Source organism: Hypomesus nipponensis, chromosome 15 (assembly GCF_054491055.1).
Source record: "Hypomesus nipponensis isolate SF chromosome 15, ASM5449105v1, whole genome shotgun sequence".
NCBI lineage: Eukaryota > Metazoa > Chordata > Actinopteri > Osmeriformes > Osmeridae > Hypomesus > Hypomesus nipponensis.
The window spans coordinates 4,285,001-4,307,700 of NC_140375.1; the positions used below are offsets into that span (position 1 = coordinate 4,285,001).

The 22,700-nt window shown below is 47.1% G+C and overlaps 1 protein-coding gene across 2 annotated transcripts; it reads right to left on the minus strand.

Moving 5' to 3' along the window:
- Positions 1 to 2,456: 2,456 nt before the first annotated feature.
- On the minus strand, positions 2,457 to 19,631 carry pxylp1 (2-phosphoxylose phosphatase 1). 2 transcript variants are annotated; one of them, XM_084674946.1, is made up of 6 exons: positions 19,494 to 19,631; positions 17,733 to 17,885; positions 11,507 to 11,749; positions 10,662 to 10,788; positions 4,464 to 4,603; positions 2,457 to 4,218 (listed from the first exon to the last, which is right to left on the minus strand). In XM_084674946.1, coding segments are annotated over exons 1-6 (1,707 nt in total). In that variant the 5' UTR covers positions 19,495 to 19,631; the 3' UTR covers positions 2,457 to 3,175. The 2 variants fall into 2 exon arrangements, with proteins under 2 accessions (XP_084531072.1, XP_084531073.1); XM_084674947.1 differs by having other exon boundaries at positions 19,372 to 19,619.
- Positions 19,632 to 22,700: the final 3,069 nt, after the last annotated feature.

The window sequence follows — 22,700 nt, forward strand, 5'->3', positions numbered from 1 at the left end:
TAGGAACGCGGCAGTAATGACCAAACTCAATTAGCAGGATCCATGCTCTGTCTCTCTGTGAGGGCCGAGCCTCTCACGGTCTCTCACAGCACACAGACTCTCATAAATCCTGATTATTTCGCTAACGAGCGCTAACACCCGTCTCAATAAATCACACACACGCACACACACTGAAGTATTGATGGGCCCGAATACATCGAGGTAGACACACACAAACAGAAACCCAAGTATGGAACGAACACACGTGCACGCAATCGAGCGCGGATCAACACACACTTGCGAACCCAAGTGGCCACAAAACGGCACACATATAGGTCCACACACACACACAGTAGCCTAGTTCTCATAGGCATTTCACACCAAGGATTGTTTGTTTAAGTAAGGGCTTAATAAAGGCTTACATCTGAGAAAACACACAGGGTTGAGTCTAGACACTGACAGACGGGACACACACACACACACACACTGCAGCCCTCAATTAGCTGACCCTTACACACACACACTGCAGCCCTCAATTAGCTGACCCTTACACACACACACACACATTAGTCGCACAGTTAAATGCCTTTCTAAGAATATATTGAGCATGTATTTGTACTTGATCTGCAGACCATAATGTAACAATTGTATAGTTTGCCATGAGATGGGTATGTAATGAATTGTAACAATAGAATTGTGCATGGTTTCTTCACGGCGCTGAAACAGTGGTGAAGAGAACACATCAACGTGTCCGAGCATAGTCCCACGTTGCCAGAGACCACCAAGAACCCACCCAGTTCCTAAGTTCTGTCTGCTCTCCGGTTCTCCACCAGAGGAACGTATATTTCACCCAATGTTCAGACATTTCCGTGCCAAATACTCAGCTTTTCCACGATATGAAAACATCTCCCCCCGCCTCTTCTGTGGTTAGGAGAAAAAAGAGGAGGAGAAGGAGGGTGGGAGGGGAGCCCATGACCACAACCTCTCCCTCCCTCCCTCCATGCTGCCTGTCCATCCCTACAGCAGCAGTCCGTCTCTATTGCCAGTGCTCCCTCATACTGGGGTATGCAGGCTTGCGTAGAAACATGGAGTGTGTGTTTGTGTATGTAGGGTTGTGTAGTGTTGTGGCAGGGTCACACATCTAAATGACCCCCACTTGTGAAGTATGGCAGATCAGCGTTTTAGCACAGACCGCAAATGTTGTGTCTCCCCTGTTATTGTGTGTTTGTTACATGTGTTGGGATAGTGAACTAAACCTACAAAAATGAAAATAAAGATGTTCATACAATTTAAATCTGAAATCCATAATGCACCCCATTCCTTTTCATCCCTATTGTCAGGAAAATATGTCTTGTCCACGTACAATAAATGTAATTTTCTCTAGTCCACCCTATAATTGCATTTACACTCTGTATATACTGTTCCTGTTTTCCTTCGAGACTTTTGAGAACAGCAAACTGGGCCAGTTTTTTTGCAAGCACTTTTACAAAAAGAGTTGTGCAATTGACATTGTGTCAGCATTGTATTAGGTTGTTCATGTAGATGGCACATGGCTGGAGGGGCAAAGGGAGTGAGCACTTAAGTCTGATGTTTGATCTGTATGGATGATGCTGCCAGTTAGAGCAGTGGAGCCCCTGTAAAGAGGTGCGTCTCAGAGTATGGAGGACCGTTGGGGGTCATCAGTGAGGTTGTGGTGCCATCTAGTGGTTGAAAATTGTTCGTTAGGTATCATTGCGCAACTTTATTGAAAGCTTGTTTTTGATTGGGCAATTACAGCGTTTTATGGTCTTTTACTTCTGGATAGCAGACACTTACAGATTCTTTATTTTTTGCGGAAGCAATCTAATCTTTTTTTTTATGTCCAGCAGCTAATGTTGATATGGCTCTAACAGCACAGATACAGCCATATGAGCAGGGCTGATTGATGACGCTGGCACAATAGTTGTGAATACTTTATGTTCAGTAGATCAGTGGATTTTAATATTTTAATGAATGCATACTACAGATAATCCATGTGGATGCACAGTAATCTGTAATAAAAGAGAAAATACCCATGCACACAAATTCCAGTTAAGATGACACAGAAACCGACCGAATCACCGGCTGTGTCACAAGCACAGGACTATTCACTGTGATGAAGCTAACTAAGACTATTCACTGTGATGAAGCTAGCTAGGACTATTCACTGTGATGAAGCTAACTAGGACTATTCACTGTGATGAAGCTAACTAAGGCTATTCACTGTGATGAAGCTAACTAACACTATTCACTGTGATGAAGCTAACTAAGACTATTCACTGTTATAAAGCTAACTAGGACTAGTCATTGTTATAAAGCTAACTAGGACTATTCACTGTGATGAAGCTAACTAGGACTAGTCACTGTTATGAAGCTAATCAAGGAGTTATACAAGTGATTTAGGGAGAGATTACATTTTTGCTGCAAAACACACTTTAAAGAGACAAATAATTATCCAAAATGTTTTAATAAAATTCTGATTGTATTGATATTTTTCCGTTGAATCATTTGTTTATTTATTTTTTATCAAAGTGTCATTGTTACATTTAATAACAAACAGCAATGTATTAAGTTAACAGAATACTTTAAAACAAACATACATTTTCTAGTGTCCATAGCTGTGTCTTGTCAGTTCTTACAAAAACGTGGTACAATATGGTTGGTCCTTAGCACTATCAATCAAAGGTATTACACAATCTATATGGAATGACAATCATGAGAAAATTCAAATTAAAAGTAGAAATAACAGAAATTACAAATCCAGCATTTGTGTTTCCATTTCAACATTCCCTTTGTAATAAAAACACAGAAACCATTACATTCCCGTGGATATCCAAGGAATGCTGGGATAAAGTGGCTGAGTGCCCATAGAATTCCACATCAATGCTCCCCTTAGCTTACAAACGTAGCAAAAAACCTACAGAACATTGAAAAGTTGTAAAAATGTGTAGAAATGTAAGGGTCAAGATGCAATTGTCGATACCACAAGGCCTGCAAGCATTTAGTATTTCCTATCTGGCTAAGACATGACCGTGAAGGCAGGAAAAGGGTGAGCGTGGCTCTCAAAACAGATGTACGAGGAATGTTATTCTAGAATCGTTTTAAGACACAAAAGTAGTGCCCGAGTGCACTAGCATTAAAGTGGAAGCGAGGAGCATCCTTCCTTCCTCCCTCCATCCTACCCTGTCCTCCTGTAGCAAGCCTCGTGGTAAGACGTGGCGTTGACCACGCCGAACATGTCCCGCCTCACAAACGACAGGAAGTTCCCCAGCGGACACAGGGGCTGAGTGGGGTGGCGCTCGTGGGAGCGACAGAAGGCGGTCTGGAAGGTGACGTCCTCCCCGTTGTACAGCACCCGCAGGAACGCGTCCCTGTTCCCTTTCCCCCTTCGCCCCTTGACCCCGCCGGCATCCGGGCGCTTCCGTTGTCCCGGCGCCGTCCCCGGACTCCTCCACAGCTCAAACACCACCCTGGCGGCGAACCGAGGGAAGCGCGCCTCCTCCAGCCCCAGGGCGCTCAGCAGCGGCGCCACGGTGACGTCGTGGGCCGACGACAGCGCCAACACCTCCTCGCCGCCCGGCCGCGGCTTCCCGCCCGGCTCGCCGGCCCGGGCCGCACGCTCCAGTCTGCCGGCGGTGCGGTTGAGGTAAGGGTGCGCGGCCAGGATGGCGTAGCGCCGGTACAGCCCCACCCTCCGCCGGTCCGCCTCGTCCTCCAGCTGCTGCCTGCGGATGACGGCAAACTGGCCCAGCGTCAGGCAGCCGCCCCCGGGCACGCCGCCGGCGTCCCCGCCGGTCGCGCAGGGGAAGGGCAGCCCGTGACACAGGTGGCACAGCAGGGAGTCGATGGGGTTGGCCGCCCGGAGCTGGCGGGGGGGGAGGCCCAGAGTGCGGGCCATGTCGGCGTACGTGCGCTCCAGCTCGCCGTTGGCCACCCGTAGGCGGTACTGCCTCCGCTGCTCCTCCTCCAGGTAGCGGTTCCTCGCCGGGCAGTCGCAGGCCGCCCCGCAGAACAGAGTGCTCCATTGGTGGCGGACGGTGAGCTTGGTCCAATCGAAATCCGGCAGGAGGCCGTACAGGAGGGCCAGTCCGCTCTGGAGGGTGCGGCTCTTGCCCGTGGTCTCCACCCACACCTGGCGAGGCGACCAATCGGGGGGGAGAAGCTTGTGGCGCCTGTAGGCTTGGCGGAGGAGTTGGCCGTTGCGCAGGTGCTGCACCACACCTGTGGGTGAGACGGTGATTGGTTCAGAGCATTTCCTGCTGAACTGTGATGGGTCAACACTGTTTCCTTAGGGGCGTGGGATTGACCAGTAGCGGGTAAAAATCAACTGCACAACACTACTTTAGAGGGTTAGATATAGATAGATAACTTGATCATGAATAATAGAAGCTCCCGGCTATATGCTTACAAAAGCAAGAGTTGACGCAAGATGTTGTGAGGTGCTCTGTGATTGGCCGGTGGCCTACCTGTCTGGGTGAGCTCGCCCATCTCACAGGAGCTGTGGTTGGGGAGGCGGGGGACCGAGGCCAGGGTGGACTCCCAGGTGCCCCGCCCCCCCTGGCCCATGTGGCTGATGAAGGCAGACAGCAGGGGGTGGGAGGGTCTCCTGGAGGGGGGGCAGAGAGGTCAGGAGGTCAGGGAGACAGAACTGACCAGGGGTCTTGAGGTCGTGTTTTCATGGAAACGCTTTCAGATGTCGCTCGGCCAAGCAACACTGTATCGCATTGTAGTACTGTTGTCATGTGATGACCGTTCCATTACCATTAGTGTGCTTGGTACACTGACATAAGAGCAACGCTCCATCATCCACGTCCTTGCAATGAGCCTGTTCTACCACTAGGTGGCTATCTAACCTAAAACTGGAAGTGCAGGATTAGAGAAAGCGCAAGTTGGGAGGACCAGGGCTTGAAGGGTTATATCGGGATCTGACTTGTGCACACACACACACACCACAGCAGGGGAAGGACAGTCACTGATCTAATCGATTTAAAGATGATTGAGGATTACATTTTAATACATCAAATCTAGGAGCTGGAGCACAACTGAGGCAGATTAAAGATTAGGGATGGGCAGGGGTGGCACACACACTCACAGAAACACACACATACATACACAGACACATACCCACACAAATACAGACACACACACACACACACACACACACACACACACACACACACACACACACACACACACACACACACACACACACACACACACATACATACATACATACATACATACATACATACAAATACAGACACACACACACACACACACACACAATTATACACACACACACATACATACAAATACAGACACACACACAATTATATACACACACACACACACACACACACATTAAGCAGCAAATCATATTTATTTGCCAACTCCAAAATAGAGACACAGCATCCCACCAATCCTCTCCCATGCAGCTCAAACACATGGTGTCCCTCGACGTCACAAAATCTTTCATCCTTCCACCCCAAATCTCCCACATGTTTAAGTCAAACCCTTCTGGAGAAGGGGCTCCCTGATTGGTTTATTAAATACAGAGAGCCAACTCGATGTGGTGCTTCCATCTGTCTCAGAGGGAGAAGATAATAGAAGGAACCGTGTCTGCACTGATACAGAACATTAGCCTAATCTCAACAGAAGTGAATTTAGGGAACAGTGATGGGTCAGATATGGGCCAGTATGAGGGATTGAGGTTTACGTGGTATCAAAGGACCCCTGGCCACGCTTGGACAAAAGCACAGAGCCACTGCAATCAGGAGGAGAGCCAAAGGCAGATTACCAACCAATTACATGAATTAGGGATTATCGCAATTTTCCACTGACTGTTAGATGAGGTGAGAGAGTCTTCTGAGTGTGGGCGGTGGAATCAGGAGGGCAGAGACAGGGAAAGAGAAAGAGACAGAGAATATATATATATCTGCAAGCAGCAATGGCAGTTCTCCTCAAAATGGCAAAATATTGTAAAATTGTCTTATTAGAGGGCTAAATTTAACTGCCGACAAAGGAACCATAAACGTGTTGTATATCAAAATATGTGACCTCTTGTGTCCAGGTCTAGCAAGGACAGATAAGTCACCTGAGATGGTTTGGTTGGTGTGTCAAACATTTTAAACTATTCTGACGACAGCTACCGATATCAAAATATGTGATCTAACTCCTGACGGAGGAATTCTACCAAGCAGAGAACAGTTGCAGACGTGGCATGATTTGACATAGGAGAAAGAGAGAATTATATATTATGTATACATGAGAGCAAATTACAGTAAATGAGAAAAGGAGAGAATGAGAGTGAATGAGAGACAAAAAGAGATTGCGAGACAGAAAGAGGGAGGGAGAGATAGAGAGAGAAATTGAGTGAGAGGAAAGGAGAGTAAATGAGAGAGGGAGAGAGAGGGCTTGGGGATATGAGAGAATGGCTTCCAGCTGGAGACAGCCCAACAAACTGCAGACAGAGACAGAGAGCCTGGCAGGCTGGTGCCAACGAAGGGAAGTCACATGGCCTGAACACACACACACACACAGACACACACAGACACACACACACACACAGACACACACACAGACACATCCAAACACACACTACCCTCAGGATCCTGCCTGGCACCCATATGCTCTTCCAGATCCCCATAATTACACCCTGACCAAATAAAAACAGAGCAGGATTACACAGACCTTTAGAAACAGGCTTCAGCCCTCCATCTCTCTCCTAACACACACACACTCACACACACACACACCACAAAACCCTGCATCTGTTGCAGATGTGGCAAATCTAAGTCCTCTGTGTGTCTCTCAGTGTGTCTCTCAGTGTGTCTCTCAGTGTGTCTCTCAGTGTGTCTCTCTGTGTCTCTCTCTGTGTCTCTCTCTGTGTCTCTCTCTGTGTCTCTCTCTGTCTCTCTCTGTGTCTCTCTCTGTGTCTCTCTCTGTGTGTCTCTCTGTGTCTCTCTGTGTCTCTCTCTGTGTCTCTCAGTGTGTCTCTCTCTGTGTCTCTCTCTGTGTCTCTCTCTGTGTCTCTCTCTGTGTCTCTCTCTGTGTCTCTCAGTGTGTCTCTCAGTGTGTCTCTCTCTGTGTCTCTCAGTGTGTCTCTCAGTGTGTCTCTCAGTGTGTCTCTCTCTGTGTCTCTCTCTGTGTCTCTCTCTGTGTCTCTCTCTGTGTCTCTCAGTGTGTCTCTCTCTGTGTCTCTCTCTGTGTCTCTCTCTGTGTCTCTCTCTGTGTCTCTCTCTGTGTCTCTCAGTGTGTCTCTCTCTGTGTCTCTCTCTGTGTCTCTCTCTGTGTCTCTCTCTGTGTCTCTCTCTGTGTCTCTCTCTGTGTCTCTCAGTGTGTCTCTCTCTGTGTCTCTCTCTGTGTCTCTCTCTGTGTCTCTCTCTGTGTCTCTCTCTGTCTCTCTCTGTGTCTCTCTCTGTGTCTCTCTGTGTCTCTCTCTGTCTCTCTGTGTCTCTCTGTGTCTCTCTCTGTGTGTCTCTCTGTGTCTCTCTGTGTCTCTCTGTGTCTCTCTGTCTCTCTCTGTCTCTCTCTGTGTCTCTCTGTGTCTCTCTGTGTCTCTCTGTGTCTCTCTGTCTCTCTCTGTGTCTCTCTGTGTCTCTCTGTGTCTCTCTGTGTCTCTCTGTCTCTCTCTGTCTCTCTCTGTGTCTCTCTGTGTCTCTCTGTGTCTCTCTGTGTCTCTATGTCTCTCTCTGTGTCTCTCTGTGTCTCTCTATGTCTCTCTGTGTCTCTCTGTGTCTCTCTGTGTCTCTCTGTGTCTCTCTCTGTGTCTCTCTGTGTCTCTGATCGATCCATATCTGACCTCCATCCCTCTACAGTGTCATGTCCTGTTCCTTCCAGCTCGGAGGTGTGGAATGTTGGTGCTGGGAGCCAGATGGCATTGCATGCAGTCACACCAACCAGAGAAGAGGTGTGTGTGTGGGGGGGGGGGGGAGAGAAATGCAGAGGGAAATCTGAGTAAATATTCTTCACACTTCAGTAATTCAAGTGACAAATAATCAAATGCCTCAAAAGTCCACAGTTCTTATCAGAAAATCAATACTGAGATTCACTGAGGTTAGTTACTGAGGTTAGTATTTTCCCAGCATTCAATTCATTCCCCCGAGATGTGTCCAAGCATACCATGCATCATTGGATGCAACAACATAGCCTGAATTCAGGGTCACAGTAATAATGGACTTACCTAACACAAACGACGGTCTCCTAGAAGTTGATAGACATGCCCCTCTTAATGCCAGGCTTAATACCCTGCACCAAGCTAAAGATCATCCCTGCACTGGTACCCCTCCACACAGCCAGATGCACATGGAACAACCCAATGTTGTGTTCCGCATGAGCCAGGCCGCCAATCCAAAACAAGAAGATTTGGGATTGGGGAATGTATTGACCATATGGTCAAAATCATAAATCCTGACCGTCTTTGGCACCAATCATGAAAGACAAGGGTTGTTTAAGCTCCATGCACTATCGAAACAGACAAACCTTCTCACACACACACACAACATAAGTGCATACATTTATATGGATGGCTTAATATGAAAAGTGCTGTCCCCATTCAGTTATGACATCTCACAACGGCCCAGTTCTTACATTGCACCTCTATAAATAGCTTCTATATCGGCCACTGGTGTCAGCCTGCTGAGAGACTAGCGAGAGAGAGAGAAAGAGAGACTCAAAGAGAGACAGAGAAAGAGAGATACAGAGAGAGAGAGAGAGAGAGAGCTCCGCACTGAACGTTGAGAGGAGAGGACAGACTGGGGAGAAGAGGAAAAGTGAAAGTCAGAACAGGAAGGAAAAAAAGATAAGAGGGTGTCAAAACGAAGATATCGTGTGTGTGTGCGCGCGCGTGCCCGCGTGTGCTGCTGTATCCATGCCGAGCTGACGGCTCTTCTTCTCCAAGGCTGCGCTGGAGGCTGGGCCGTTCAGATCAGGCATGAGAAAACAAACAGCAGACATGTGTGCGTGCGGGTGTGTGCATCCATCTGCACCAGAGCACGACAGGACAGATGTAACCAAACGCACCAGTCACCACAATGACAAGCGGAGGGAGAGAGAGAGAAAGAGAGAGACAGAGGGGAGGGGGGGGGGAAGAGAGAAACATACACTGTGACATATGAACAGCAGGGTAGAATGAGCCGGAAGGAGACGAGAGAGAGATGATGTAGAGAGCTTGGTGGTGAACACGGCAGTAGAGATGTGTGCTGGCTGTGGGAACAGGAAGTGCTGACGGAGGTGGAACCCGGGGCTGCCAGGGACACAGGGCTGTCCCATTCATGGTACAAGGGTGGGGGGGGGGGGGCACTGGATATCACTGGAAGTTCTCTCCAAAAATGAGGAGAGAAGCCGTTTTCTCCTTGTTCCAGACAGAGCTGACTCAGTGGCACTGTTTTAACACACACACACACACTAATTACAGAGAGCAGATGCAACATCTCTGTTTTACCCCTTGAAAGAGCAGTAAATCTCTGTCTCTCACACACACACACACACACACACACACACACACACACACACACACACACACACACACACACACACACACTACTCTCCACTAATGACTACATAGCCTGAGGTAGCACATTCAACCTCAGAACATCCTCCTTCCTCTTCTGTCTCACATTCTCTCCTGCTTATTTGATGCTTTTTTACACTCAGTTGCTTCCTGCTTGAAAGCCCAGAGAGAGAAGTAGCTACAGAAAAAGCTGTGGGAAGACAGAGAGAGGAAGGGGAGAGGAAAGTTAGAAACTAGGAGTGGGGGAGTAGAACAAAGGGGAGCTGTATTGAAAAAAACTTTCAAAACTGTCATTTTTTGTGTAGTTGAGGGGGGATGGAAAAAGTAAAATCTGCTAATTGCAGGCTTTTCTCTCAGCCTGCATTGCCTTCTGCTGTTCCACCCAGATATGCCTGTCTGAGTTGTTTATCTCACTGACAGGCCCATTTGTTTGCCTTTGGCTTGAGAGAGACAGAGGCTTCACTTTAGAGCTATGCTCGTCTTAATGAGCAGCCATTTTGGATCCCCGTAGTGTGCGGTGGCTTTTAGGAACCTTTCAATCAGACCTGGCCAAGTGGAAACTGTGGAGCCAGAGGGGAGAAGGTAGCGTTGAACGTGTCTGCTAGAGCGAGGTATGGAGAGCTTCATTAGCTCGCTTAAGTGGGATGCTGTGATGATAGGCTCATTTACAGGCTAATTCATATGAACTCATTTGTAGCATCACTGATTAAATCAGGGGTCCCCAAACTACGGCCCACGGGCCGAATACGGCCTGCCAATGCATTTGGACCGGCCCTCTGAACAATGCAAGACACTTGTTGTTTTTTTGTGTTTTTTTCAGTTTACACTGATTAATATTCATAAGTAAGTAAATGTTTTGATTTCAATAGCAATGGAAATTTAAAAAGGTCATAAGATATTATTAATGCTCGTTCGATAGGCTATATAGTCCTTGATATGTACGGTGCATAACAAAATAATAAACGAATTTAGCATAATTAAATCCTAATAACATCTCCACAATAATACAGGTAGTCACTCCGGCCCATGTCCTTTTCAGACCGACCCGGCCCCACATTACAGAAAGGACAAATGATCAGGCCCTCGCAGAAAAAGGTTTGGGGACCCCTGGATGAAATGATGAAGTCTGTGAATGTGTGTGTGTGTGTGGTACCTGCTGGGGGACAGTGTACAGTCGATGGTGGGCCGCTTGGTTTTTGGGATGTAGTACAGTGGATAGCGGTCGCCGTGGCGAATCATCACCTGGACGGCCAGCAGCTTGTAGTCAGCTGGGCTGTGACCTGCATGGACACCATCATCATCATCATCATCATCATCATCATCATCATCATCATCATAAATATACCAGCACCAATATATAACAATATATATAACAATATAACAATAACAATATAATGGTCAAATGAATCTTCTTGGGTGTGTTTCTAGGCCATGTGTATGGAAGCTACGTTGCGGTGGATTAGCCTGGAGTGGTTCTCTGAAATGATCATTCCCAACAGCAGCAGTAGCCTAAGCTGTCAGAGACCCTGGTAAGCTGCCTTCTCTAAATCCCCCCCTCCTCCTCCTCCCAGTGCTCATCTTGACTCCCTCACACTGCCTTTCCTCTCTCTCTCTCCCTCGCTTCCTCTCTCCCTTTCTAGCTCTCTCTCACACACACACACACACACACACACACACATCTGGGCCACAAGCGCCAATCCTTCCTGTAGCCCTGGGAGGCCCTTTTGACGCTTGTGCTGATGCTGACCCCTGAGTGAGTCTGTTCTCTCTATCTCTCTCTCGTACATACACAAACACACACGCATGCACATAGAACACCGTGTTGTAGAACCTACAGAAAGCACATGTGACAGCTTGGACCAACAGTCTGATCCCTGCAGGGTTTCTATTGTAGGTCAGCATGTACAGCAAGCCTTGGTCATGCGAAGCCCTGACCTGAAACTGAAATTCCACCCAGTGGTGGTGCAGGTGTGTGTGTGTGTGTGTGTGTGCTCTCACCCTCCCAAGCTTGCTCTGTGTGGTTGGGGGTGTTGCAGTAGCCGTAGGCCTCGTGGACTGGGTCCAGCTCTGGTGGATCAGTGTGGGGGACAGGGATGATCCTCTTCCTGCTCTTCCCCTGGCCCTGAGCCTGGCCCTGGGCTCTCCCCTGGCCCAGGCCCTGGGCTCTCCCCTGGCCCAGCGCCTGGCTCTTCCCTGGGGCCTGGGGGCCCTCCCCCACCGGAGTGGTGGGCATCAGGTGCACTGGGCAGGGGGAAGGGGGGAGGGAGAGACAGTCAAATTACATCATTTAAAGGAGTGTGTGGATGAGAGGTGCATAACATTGAAACAGACTGAAAGATGAAGCGAGAAAGATGAAGAATAAAGTGACAGCACGAAAAAAAGTGAGCGAGCGAGCAAGCGTGAGATAGAGAACAAGCACAAGAGGAATACGAGGGCAAATATGCAACACACACACACACACACACACACACACAATTTGCTCAACAGACTCTTTCTGTCCCCAGAGCCTCTGAGGCAGTTCTCCTGTGTTCTCCTCAACCCAACTCATCTACATGTGAACAGAACTGTATCCAAAGACCCCCAACCAGCGCGCCTTAGGTGTTGCCACGGAGACCGCCGACCTCCGACCCCCCAGGCCAGAGCGTCCAACAAGAGAGAGAGGGGGCCCTGGGAATAGGCTGAACCTTTTGGCAAAGCCCCGGGTAATACGTACTTCCAAAATCACACTTCAAACACACACACACACACACACGCAGTTGAAATGCATAGTCAACATGCAGACACAGACAGACACACATACACACAACAGAAACACTGGTTATCCTAAAACCTGACGCCAGCCAATGAAGTAGGTAAATATTACAGCTCTCTGCAGAGAGAGAGAGAGAGAGCAGAGCACCTTATCGTAAAAGGACGAGACTCTATTCATTGCTATGACAACCTCCAAATCAAACCTCTTTTCAACATACTAAAACGATAGGTCTACACAATCCCAGAACCTCCACTCTCTCTCTCTCTCCCTCTCGCAGCTCATAAAGTCAACAGTCTTGCTGAGAAGATTGGTTGTTTGGCATGAACAAGTAGCTGTGTGTTCAGCTGACAGTGTGTGTGTGTGTGCGTGTGCGGTTGGATGCAGAGTGGGAGGAGGCCTAGGGTCTCAGACTTTGTCTAATAAAATCTTTCCATGGCCATTTTTCCACCGCTGACATTGAGAACACTCCACTGTATTTCAAGCAACACCAGCCACTTAACATGGAGTCAAGCTCAACGTTTACCTCAAAGACTCAGCTGGGCTAATAGCACACATTACGGTTAGCCTCTCAACATATCTTATCAAACTAAATAGAAGCCACTTCTTCTAGAAGAACACAAACAAAGTCAAGCTCAAGCACCGGGGTGGTTAGGAACAAACTAAAAAGGCACACAGCAAAAGGTTCAAATCCAAATAAAACCTTTGCAACAGCAGACCCCACATTTCAACCGACGACAGAAGCTTGCGAAAGGTGTAGGCTGAATGCCGGTGTAAAACCCTTTGACGTCTCGGCAGAGATGGGATCCTGGTTCCGGATAAGGCCGCGAACATGTAGACTGGAGACACTCACCGGTGAGGAGGAGGAGGAAGAGGAGAGGGTGCGCGTGGACGAGGGACCGCATTTTGCTTGCTTGCTTGGTGGCCAGAGAGCCAGCCGTACACTGGGGCTCACTCTGTCAACCTGTTCCCTACTGGGAACACACACGCACGCCTGCGCACACTGGCCAACACATCAGCTCTTAGCAGTGGACGCCTTCACAAAGGGGCTTTTATAATGGCCTGTCTAACCCTATGCTGGAGCACACACAGTCAAAACAAACACATGGCTCGCGCACACGCACACACAACCACCCCAGCACAATAGCACAGTTAGCACACCCCAGGACACCACCCTACAGCAGGAATTGCCATTTAGACCCCACACCTCTACCAAGGCTGTATCCAAGCATGCAACCAAGCCCACAGAGCCCAAGCAGTGTGTGGGCCAACTCTATGCTAACGCTAACCTAGTTAATAAGCATACACAACTGGGTGGCTCTGCCAAGACTGGGGGCCTTTATTCCGCTGTTTCTCCTCTCCCTCCTTGTCCCTTCATCTCCCACCTCCTCCATCTCTCTTGTCTTTCCCTCCCTCCATCCCCCTCCTCTTCCCCTCCCTCCGTCCCCCTCTCAACCCAACTTCTTCACCTTTTTCTCTCTCTCTCCCCCTCCTCCGCTCCCTCTATCTCCCTCTCACTATTCGTCTCCCTCTCTCTACACCTCCCTCTCCTTCCGACCAGTGTTGCAACAGGTAGTTTTCAGTGTGTTTTGGCTGAAGCTCCTGAAGGCCGAGCCAAACAGCCACAGTAACCCCCCTGTCTGCGACGACACCGTCTCGGCTGTGGTGAACAGCTGGTGAACACTCTTCCTCCTCCTTCCCTGCTGGTTTATATCTTCCGGCATCCTGCACCCCCCCCCCCCCCCCCCCCCCCCCCACATACACACCACCTCCCTCCCTCTCTCACCTCTCCTTCCACCCCACCCCCACTTTCTCTTCCTCTTCTGCCTCTCACCCCTCTTGTTCCTTGCCCTATCTGTTTCTGCCTCCCCTCCCCTGCCGAGTGATAAACCATAGGGTCATTTTCAGATGGAGACAGAGAGAGAGAGACAGAGAGAGAGAGAGAGAGAGAGAGAGAGAGAGAGAGAGAGAGAGAGTGGGCGGGCGGGCGGGCGGGTGGGTGGGCAGGCGGGAGAGAGAGAGAAACAGAAAAAGATGCACCTTCATAAACCGAGCGGACTGCTAGGAGGCTAACCCCTCTGCTAACCAGGAGCAGATTAACATGATCATCATCCCACTAAGCACAGCGCTGCCATAAGCGATCTGGCTAACACAACAACATCTAGGTTCACTACTGTAGCACTACGCATTTGCTGCTAACAGCAAGGTAGTGGCAAACTAGCATACAGTCATGAAAATCAAGGCCCAAGAGAATGTTAAATCATCACAATCATACAAGAGTAAAGAGAAAAAATCATAAACCGGAGAGGGTACAGATCTTTGTGTAATCCTCGGGTCTATTCCTGGACTGTTACCCTATGGGCTGTCTGTGGGACTCATAGCTCACTGGCCTCTCATGCAACACACCTGCCCTAACTCAACACTGCAACACACTACCCTAACTCAACACGGCAACACACTGCCCTAACCCAACACTGCAACACACTGCCCTAAACCAACACTGCCCTCACCCAACACTGCAACACACTGCCCTAACCCAACACTGTAACACACTGCCCTAACCCAACACTGTAACACACTGCCCTCACCCAACACAGCAACACACTGCCCTAACCCAACACAGCAACACACTTCCCTAACCCAACACTGTAACACACTGCCCTCACCCAACACTGTAACACACTGCCCTCACCCAACACAGCAACACACTGCCCTAACCCAACACTGTAACACACTGCCCTAACCCTAAAGTCAGTCTGTATGGGGGCATATTTCTTGGCTTCGCTCATTTTAATTTCAGAGTGGGTCCAGCCTGTCATCTCTCATTATTTCCCCCTTTCGTCTCTCTCTGCTTTTGTTGCCTCAGATCCCCCTCTTTCTTTCAATTCTTTTGTCCCAATCATTACCCTTTCATTACATCCATCTTTCAAAGTGGACGGCTCTCCTTCTCGCTCTCTTCCTTTCTCCCCAAATCTAACCCTCATCCATCCATCCATCCATCCATCCCTCATTCATTGTCATCATCATTCCCTTCATCCTGTTCTCGTCCCTTTATCTACTGCACCCTGGAGCACCATATCCCTCTCTCCTACAGGGTCTGTCCTTTCACCCCTTCATTCTTTTTCCCTCCATCCCACCACCTCATCCCTGTTGTGTTTTCCTGCTCAGACTCCACCACACTGTGGGAGGTCCCTAGCTCATACAACATTCTGGCAAGATCTGGGAGGTCCCAGGGGCTGGATGTGGTCAACTGGTCATGGTCAATCGCCAAGTCTCAGCATGGCTGTCATTTACTCGTTAATACAATAACGTTTTAGGTTGGGTCTCTGGTGTGCACCATGGGTATCTGTGAAGCCCTTTATGATACTGCCATATATGGACCGGCCACAAGTATACAAGATATGCTGGATAGAGAGAATAATAGTGAGTGAGTGAGTGAGTGAGTGAGTGAGTGAGTGAGTGAGTGAGTGAGTGAGTGAGTGAGTGAGTGAGTGAGAGAGAGAGAGAGAGAGACAGAGACAGAGACAGAGAGACAGAGACAGAGACAGAGACAGAGAGACTGGGTTGTAGGATGAAGAGAGGCTGAGTAATGTGATTAGGCTTGACACACACACACCCTGAGGTTAAGTTCTATATAATCTTTTATTGCCCCATGCCTGCCAGGGTGGGAGATTAGAGGGTGAAAGCTGGGTATAATTTGGACAGCGTGGGATGAATAATGCTTAGAGTCGAACAGGCTTCCCATCTCCAGTCAGCCAGATGGGTGAGAATAAGGTTGTTCAGCATCAGGTTGTTTAAACATTCTCAAGCGACCCAAACACACACAAAAAGAAGGCAACGCTCACACAGACTACAATGCACAAGTGCAAAATCCACAAAAACACACACAGACAAGATTGCATTGGCACCTAGGAAGGAAGTGAAAGGGACAGAATGTCGGCCACGAGCGAGTGTGCACAATCTCAAACCACTTCTTTGCGTTTCCGCAGCAAAAGCACTGGCACCCAGCGAGGGCACCTGGTTCCAGAGTGGCACCAACTCTTAGCTGGTCCAAAAGAGCTTCAACAGATTGGAGGTCAAATCTACTACACGGTGGTCCGCGAAGGAGAAGAAAAAAACCCTAACTGCTTGCATTTCGATGCCAATGTAGGCTTGCAAAACCAGAAGCATCACGTGTAAAGAACCACTTTAGGCCACCATTGTTGTTGTGCCTGACGTTGGCGCTAGCATTGCTGGGGAGGTGGAGACGTGAACAGTGACATCATGACGTCGCTCGCTACCCTGTGGAAAAGCAAACCGGGTTCATAGAACGTACGCAGGTTGAACCAAGATGCAAACAGGTGCTAGCAACACCCCAGAAGCAGAATTTGAAGTTTGCATTGGTGGAAAAGGGTTACCAGACGGCCCTGAGAGGACCCAGACTTCAAGAGAGGGGAACTCAAGCTCCATGAGGACACTGAGAAACGTCTGGCATAGCCCCGTGCTAATGGGATCCAGTGATCTGGATTGTGTCAGAGGGAAAGAGAAACAGAGATCCTCTCGTTATGGTGAGACACATTATTGTGTCCAGAAAGAAGCTTTCCCTACTGAAAAATCTCTCTAGGAAAGATCCAGGACAACAGAGTAATCCTAATGATCCATTTTGATAGGAGTTTCACGTGGAATATTTTCAGAACAGTTAAGCCTGCGTTCGCGAGGGCTCATCATTCTACAATGCATCCCGCTCCAGCTGGAGAGCATGTCTGGATCAGAGAGCTTGGCCGATGCGAGCATCGAAATCTGACCCTGAGTATGTCCCTCAACAACACAGCAAAACTAAATTGAACAGACGGAATGAGCCTTTAATGACTTCTCCACCCCACCAGCCATGGAGGGAGAAGGACCCAACGTATGAACTAGAGCAGCTTCCTTGAATTGTGTTCATTCGCTACAAGGTCACCATGTCTTGGGACAATGACAAAGAGATGGTGTAGCCTATAAAGGCCCACGGAAGAGAGAGGCGAGCCCTTTGCAGACAAATACCAAAGCGGCAAACATGTTGCTACCAGGCATAACGGTAGCCCACAAGGGAATCTGTAGTCATTGTGTTTGGTGTTCATGCCCGATGGTTCACATTGTCACACTGCAGATATTTTTTGTAGGAGGCACTATGGCATTTATGAGGGGAGCATTCAGTATCGGCCCACAATGTGACAGGGAGAGAGGCAGGGAGAGAGAGGCAGAGAGAGAGAGAGGCAGGGAGAGAGAGGCAGAGAGAGAGAGAGGCAGAGAGAGAGAGGCAGAAAGAGACAGGCAGAGAGATCCAAGAGTAGGGGAGTAGGACAAAGGGGGGCTGTATGAAAAGTTTTACATAACTTTCAAAACGTTTGTGTGTGTGTGTGTGGGGGGGGGGGGGGGGGCTATAATAAGTCAAGCTAATTGCAGGTTGTTGTCTCAGCCTGCATTGCCTTCCGAGACGTACAGAGTGAGACTTACAGAACTGGACGCTGAGGCTGACTATGGCCAGCACCGCTGCCACCAGCACCAGCAGGATGAAGCGGTTCCGAGCCAGCATTCTGTCATGTGATTGGTACACGTCCCTGTCCTTCAGCCATCGACACCTTGGCCTCTCCCTGCCATCCAGACACACTGGGAAAAATGGAATGAAGACAAGGCCATTTAACCACACAGACACAATGTGTTTTGCTGAGCACTTATACAAGGGCATTTCTATATAGCCTTACTCAAGAACAAAGTGAACATTGGGCCTATGTCAACATGTAAAGACAGCAGCACAACCACCTATCTAAATCAAATCAACAATTATGTAACTAAGCCTATGTGCAAATAATAGCTGGCTTAGACTTATCTGCACGTTATATTGGGCCTTTTGTACAGTTGCTAACACTGACTAAAAGAATGCCTACATAGTAGTAACTAGATGGCCTAAACTGTGGCCACACGTAGACAGAAAGGCAGCACTGCCTGGAAGTAGAGTCTGTACCAGTGTGCAACACTCAACTATAAATCTACTTTTTCATGAAGCCATATAAAAGAGCATGATGGAAAAGTAATGGTCAGCTGTCATAAGCATCGCATTTATTTAAGTTACACACAACCAAACCCTGCTATTACACTGACTAAAAATACTGACGGATGGCTGAATCAAACCAGATACACTGTTGCACTGCTACCCATGTCTTCCTCACGCCTCTTTCCATAATAGACAGTATCGATGGCACTTCGCTATGCCTCAACGAATGAGAAATTACCTTTCAGATTGGTAGATCTAGCCCCCTAGTTGCTGGACACATCTAAATCATGTATTGCCTTTCATAGTGTTCCTCTAGTTCACAGACAGTGGCACTGCTGACACAACCTTTGCTAATTCAACTAATTAACTTAGAAATATTAGTACTAACGCTAGTCATCTTGTAGCAGAGCCAGAAAGGTGACTGATTGTTATAGTCTACTGCACTGCAGGCAAGTTTACAAACTGATTAGCGTTAGCTAGTAATGCATTCTGTTCTGTAAACAAACAAAAAACACAAGTATGATTTCGAAACAAAGTCTTAATATGTTTAGGATATCCAGCCAATCTTAGTCTCTCTGAACCAATAATCTGGATGAAAATGTGCTTGCTACTAGTAGTAGTAGTAGCGGTAGCACGCTAATATAGGCTCTAGCTAGCTACTATATAGACAGTATATACTGGCTTACAGTACCTACTGACTGTGGAAAGCGTTTTAGGCTGCTGTTTCTAGCTAGTCGCTAGCTGTATAGCCTACGTCTAGCAGTGTCTGTCTACTATCTACACTACACAACTAGCTAGTTAGCTATACTCCAACTGATAGTGAATTAAATAACCAATACACAGCTACTGAATAATACACAGAATGGACGGCAGCAATTTAGCAAAACTTGTTGCTGAATGTTGTCCGCTCTGCAGACTTGCACCTTATCGTGCGCTAACTAGCTAGTAGCGAAGGGAACAAGGCTAGGTCTACCTTCAATCGAAAACTAAACAAAAATATCAGAATTCATGTCCATATTGAAGCAAGTGTGCCTGCATCACCTCAAAGCAAAACGTCCAATGCATGTTCTCAAGATTGTCTTTCATCTGATCATATCTTACCCAGTGGGGTAGAGCCACGAAACAGGGCAATTGAATCCACCGCCGTGTTGAACTATTTACGGTGAGAACTGAACTGGCCATAAACCGGCTGATACTCTATCTGATGAAAAGCATCACTTAACTGGTTCCTCAAGCCAATAGTTCATGCGCCCACTCTCACAGTCGCCTCCTCCCGGTAGTTCTTAGGCACAGCGCACATTCTAGGCCGTTGTGAAACTGCTGCTGATTCCGTATAAACGTCTATCACACGTATTGTCATGCATACTGGTCTTTGGACTGGCGTCGTACAGTGCCGAACAAGAAACGTCCAAGCAGCTTTGAGTATTCTTTGGTAAGTAATCTCCCATACATCTTCCTTGACCACACTGGCATCTAGTGGATAGCATCTGAAACGCATATTTGTGAAGAAAGAGAAGACCTGAACAGCATGTTTTTCCTAAAGATAAATTGATCATGGTACATGGAGCATAACAAAATTATTTCAATTTGAAACGTGAGCAACTCAACGTGTAATCTATAATGTAATGGATAGTGAGTTCGATTTTAAGGGGGGATTTTCTAGAAAGTGAGCTGAAAACCCATTTTCTAACCCCATCCCTTTTGATAATATAGCCTATAAATCGTCACTTGGGGGCAGTACAGTTAGCCTTTCCTATGCTGTGAAAGGACTGATTCCAATAATGCACAGTATCAAATGGGCTCAAATGAACTTTATGAACAGACTACTGTCATCTACATCACAAAGTAGACTGAACCGAAGAAACGACGGCTACCTTTTTATATTGTATGAATATTACTGTAAGTTGTTTATCCTCAGTGTAAGCTTTTTAGAAGCTGGGCTTCATTTTGTCTCATGAATTCAAAAGCAGAGAAAAGCACATATCAGAAGAAGGAAAGATTATTAGGAAGGGTGGTGCAATCAGTACAAGACATACACTGATCGGTATAATGGTCACTCATTTGTACTAATAATGAATGTATTGAATAGTATTGAGAGAGAGAGAGAGAGAGAGAGAGAGAGAGAGAGAGAGAGCGAGACAGCAAGTATAATCATGAAAGTGTGACCTAGCAAATGAGGTAGAGGGTTTAGTGTGAGGACACTGAGGATGATCATCAGTGCCAGTTCTCTGTCCTCCTGTGCAACTATTCCTGACCACCCTCATGCAGCATTCCTGCAGTCTGCTCATGTGGTTGGCATGTGCTGCCAATGCTTATGGGGTCACACAGGGACACACGCAGAGCATGTTGATTCCCCCACACTTTTATTTTTCATGTGAGTGGCAATTAAAAAAAAGCTAAAGTTCGGTATTGCTCGCCAAATTACATTACATTTCACTTTTGCAAAGACTAATCATTGATCCATTTTGATGGATGCCATTTTGTTCTGACTTGGTATTTTCTATACCATTTGTGTTCAATACCATATCTAGAGTCAAAGGGTCACTTTTAAATGAATTGTTAATTTTCACAACAACTCCACTCACTTCTAAAAAAACATGTAAACTATTATGACGTCATTCATGACAGATGAACCTGCATTTTATTAAAAAAAAGACTCAAGATGGCTCATACATGGAACAATTCTAATGTCATTCAGAGCATTAAGGTCCGATTTGGTGTGGTTAGGGCCTCGTCTGGATGAAGAAAGGGACCTACCAGCCTCATCCCCTCTGAGACCTCAGAGTACCTCCTCAAGATAGCTGCCAGCCAGCCACCAGTTGGGCTCTGTCTCTGCTCAGGCCAGGGTACAGAGTGCAGCAAGCAGGCCTCTGATTATTGATGATTGAATCAGGCGTTCCAGGAGAGGCTTCCAGACCACGGCAATGTGTCTGGCATTCCAGGGACTATTCTGGCAGTAATATCTGAAGGTATGGTAGTCATATGAGCCAGGCTGCCGAACGTGCATCCACTTAGAGGGCTCTTCACACACACACACACACACACACACACACACACACACACACACACAAGCCACATACAATCACATTTCCCACACCAATGTGAGTCATGGGTTGGGGAGAGTGTGTGTGATTGTGATTAAGTGTGTGTGTGTGCGCGTGAGAGAAAGTCTGTATTTTTTCAACATTGTCCGGTTTAAATTATGTATATAGTGTACTTATAATATGTTAAGAATTGTGTAACTGGTAAAACATTTCTAGTATTTCTAGTATTTCTAGTAAATCTGCTTGACATTGTGGGCGTGTGTTGCGTATGTGTGGTTGTGAATGTGTGTGTGTGTGTGTGGGCGTGTAGTTGTGAATGTGTGTGTGTGTGTGTGTAGCATGAGAAACATATTTTACGTTTTCAAAACTATATTGACCCTGAACCCTGAATGTACACATGTTTAGAGGAAAAAACCCAATCCCTCATGGAGGGTTGAAGATTAACTTTATACACACCCACATGCACATACTGCATAGGCAGAACAAAGACACACATGAACACTCACTCACTCATGCACATAAAAGTAAATAATCTCAATGCCGACGCCATTGCATACTTTTATAGACATATGTGTAGACACATAATCAAACTTATCAAAACACTCATAATCCCTTCTTACACATTCATGCTGTACACTAAAGCAATGTATTAATTGCAGAATCTCTGTAAGTCTGAAGGTCAGTCCATTTTATCAACAAACAAACATGAAGATGTTGGCCGGGGACACATTAGTTGATGATTGATTCAGTGTTGACATCTGAAGTTCATATCTCAAAATGATAAAAGTTAGTAAAATTACCATGTATTTAAAAAGTAGTCTGAGGTATTTGCAAGTCATGTGTGCAAAATGATAGTATCTTTGTCTTGATGAGGGGTTTTCATATACCACTGTTATCTGTATTACTGTGTCAACGAAAATTATAAATAGGCCATTATGAGCTTCGAAAAAGGGACCTCCTAATATGGTTGCAATAACATACACCTTCGCTTCACATGGGACCTTTGAGGTATTCCCCAAATCAATTCTCTTTATAAGGAATCACCCTAATATGGGTGAGACAGGGCAACACACCTTATCTCTCCCAAATACAGATGGGAAAGGAAGACCCATGTTTGGTCATTGCTTGAGACAACAGGAGAGATTCAGCAGAAAAAGTACAAAAAACTTGGAATGAAAACAATTGGTGAAAAAAACTTGGAATAGTGTTTGAATTGTGTATCTAGTTCTGAAGACATTAAAATACAAAAATGTGGAGATGAAGAGATATTTCCTAAAGTATAAACATGTTTCAAATAGGAAATCCATTCTGAACATTTAGAGGTTCAAAGGTTCTGGAGAAGGTCATGTGAGAGGGGGAAAATGGAAGAAGATACAAGCTAATTAG

Bases quoted from the DNA above. Each gene is read 5' to 3' on its own strand.
- pxylp1 (XM_084674946.1), bottom strand. The intron at 11,750-17,732 runs GTAAGTCTCACT...CCCCCTGCCCAG, and splicing joins CAGCCTCAGCGTCCAGTTCT to TGCACCTGATGCCCACCACT. The intron at 4,604-10,661 runs GTACCACACACA...CCCCCCCTCCAG, and splicing joins TGTACACTGTCCCCCAGCAG to GAGACCCTCCCACCCCCTGC.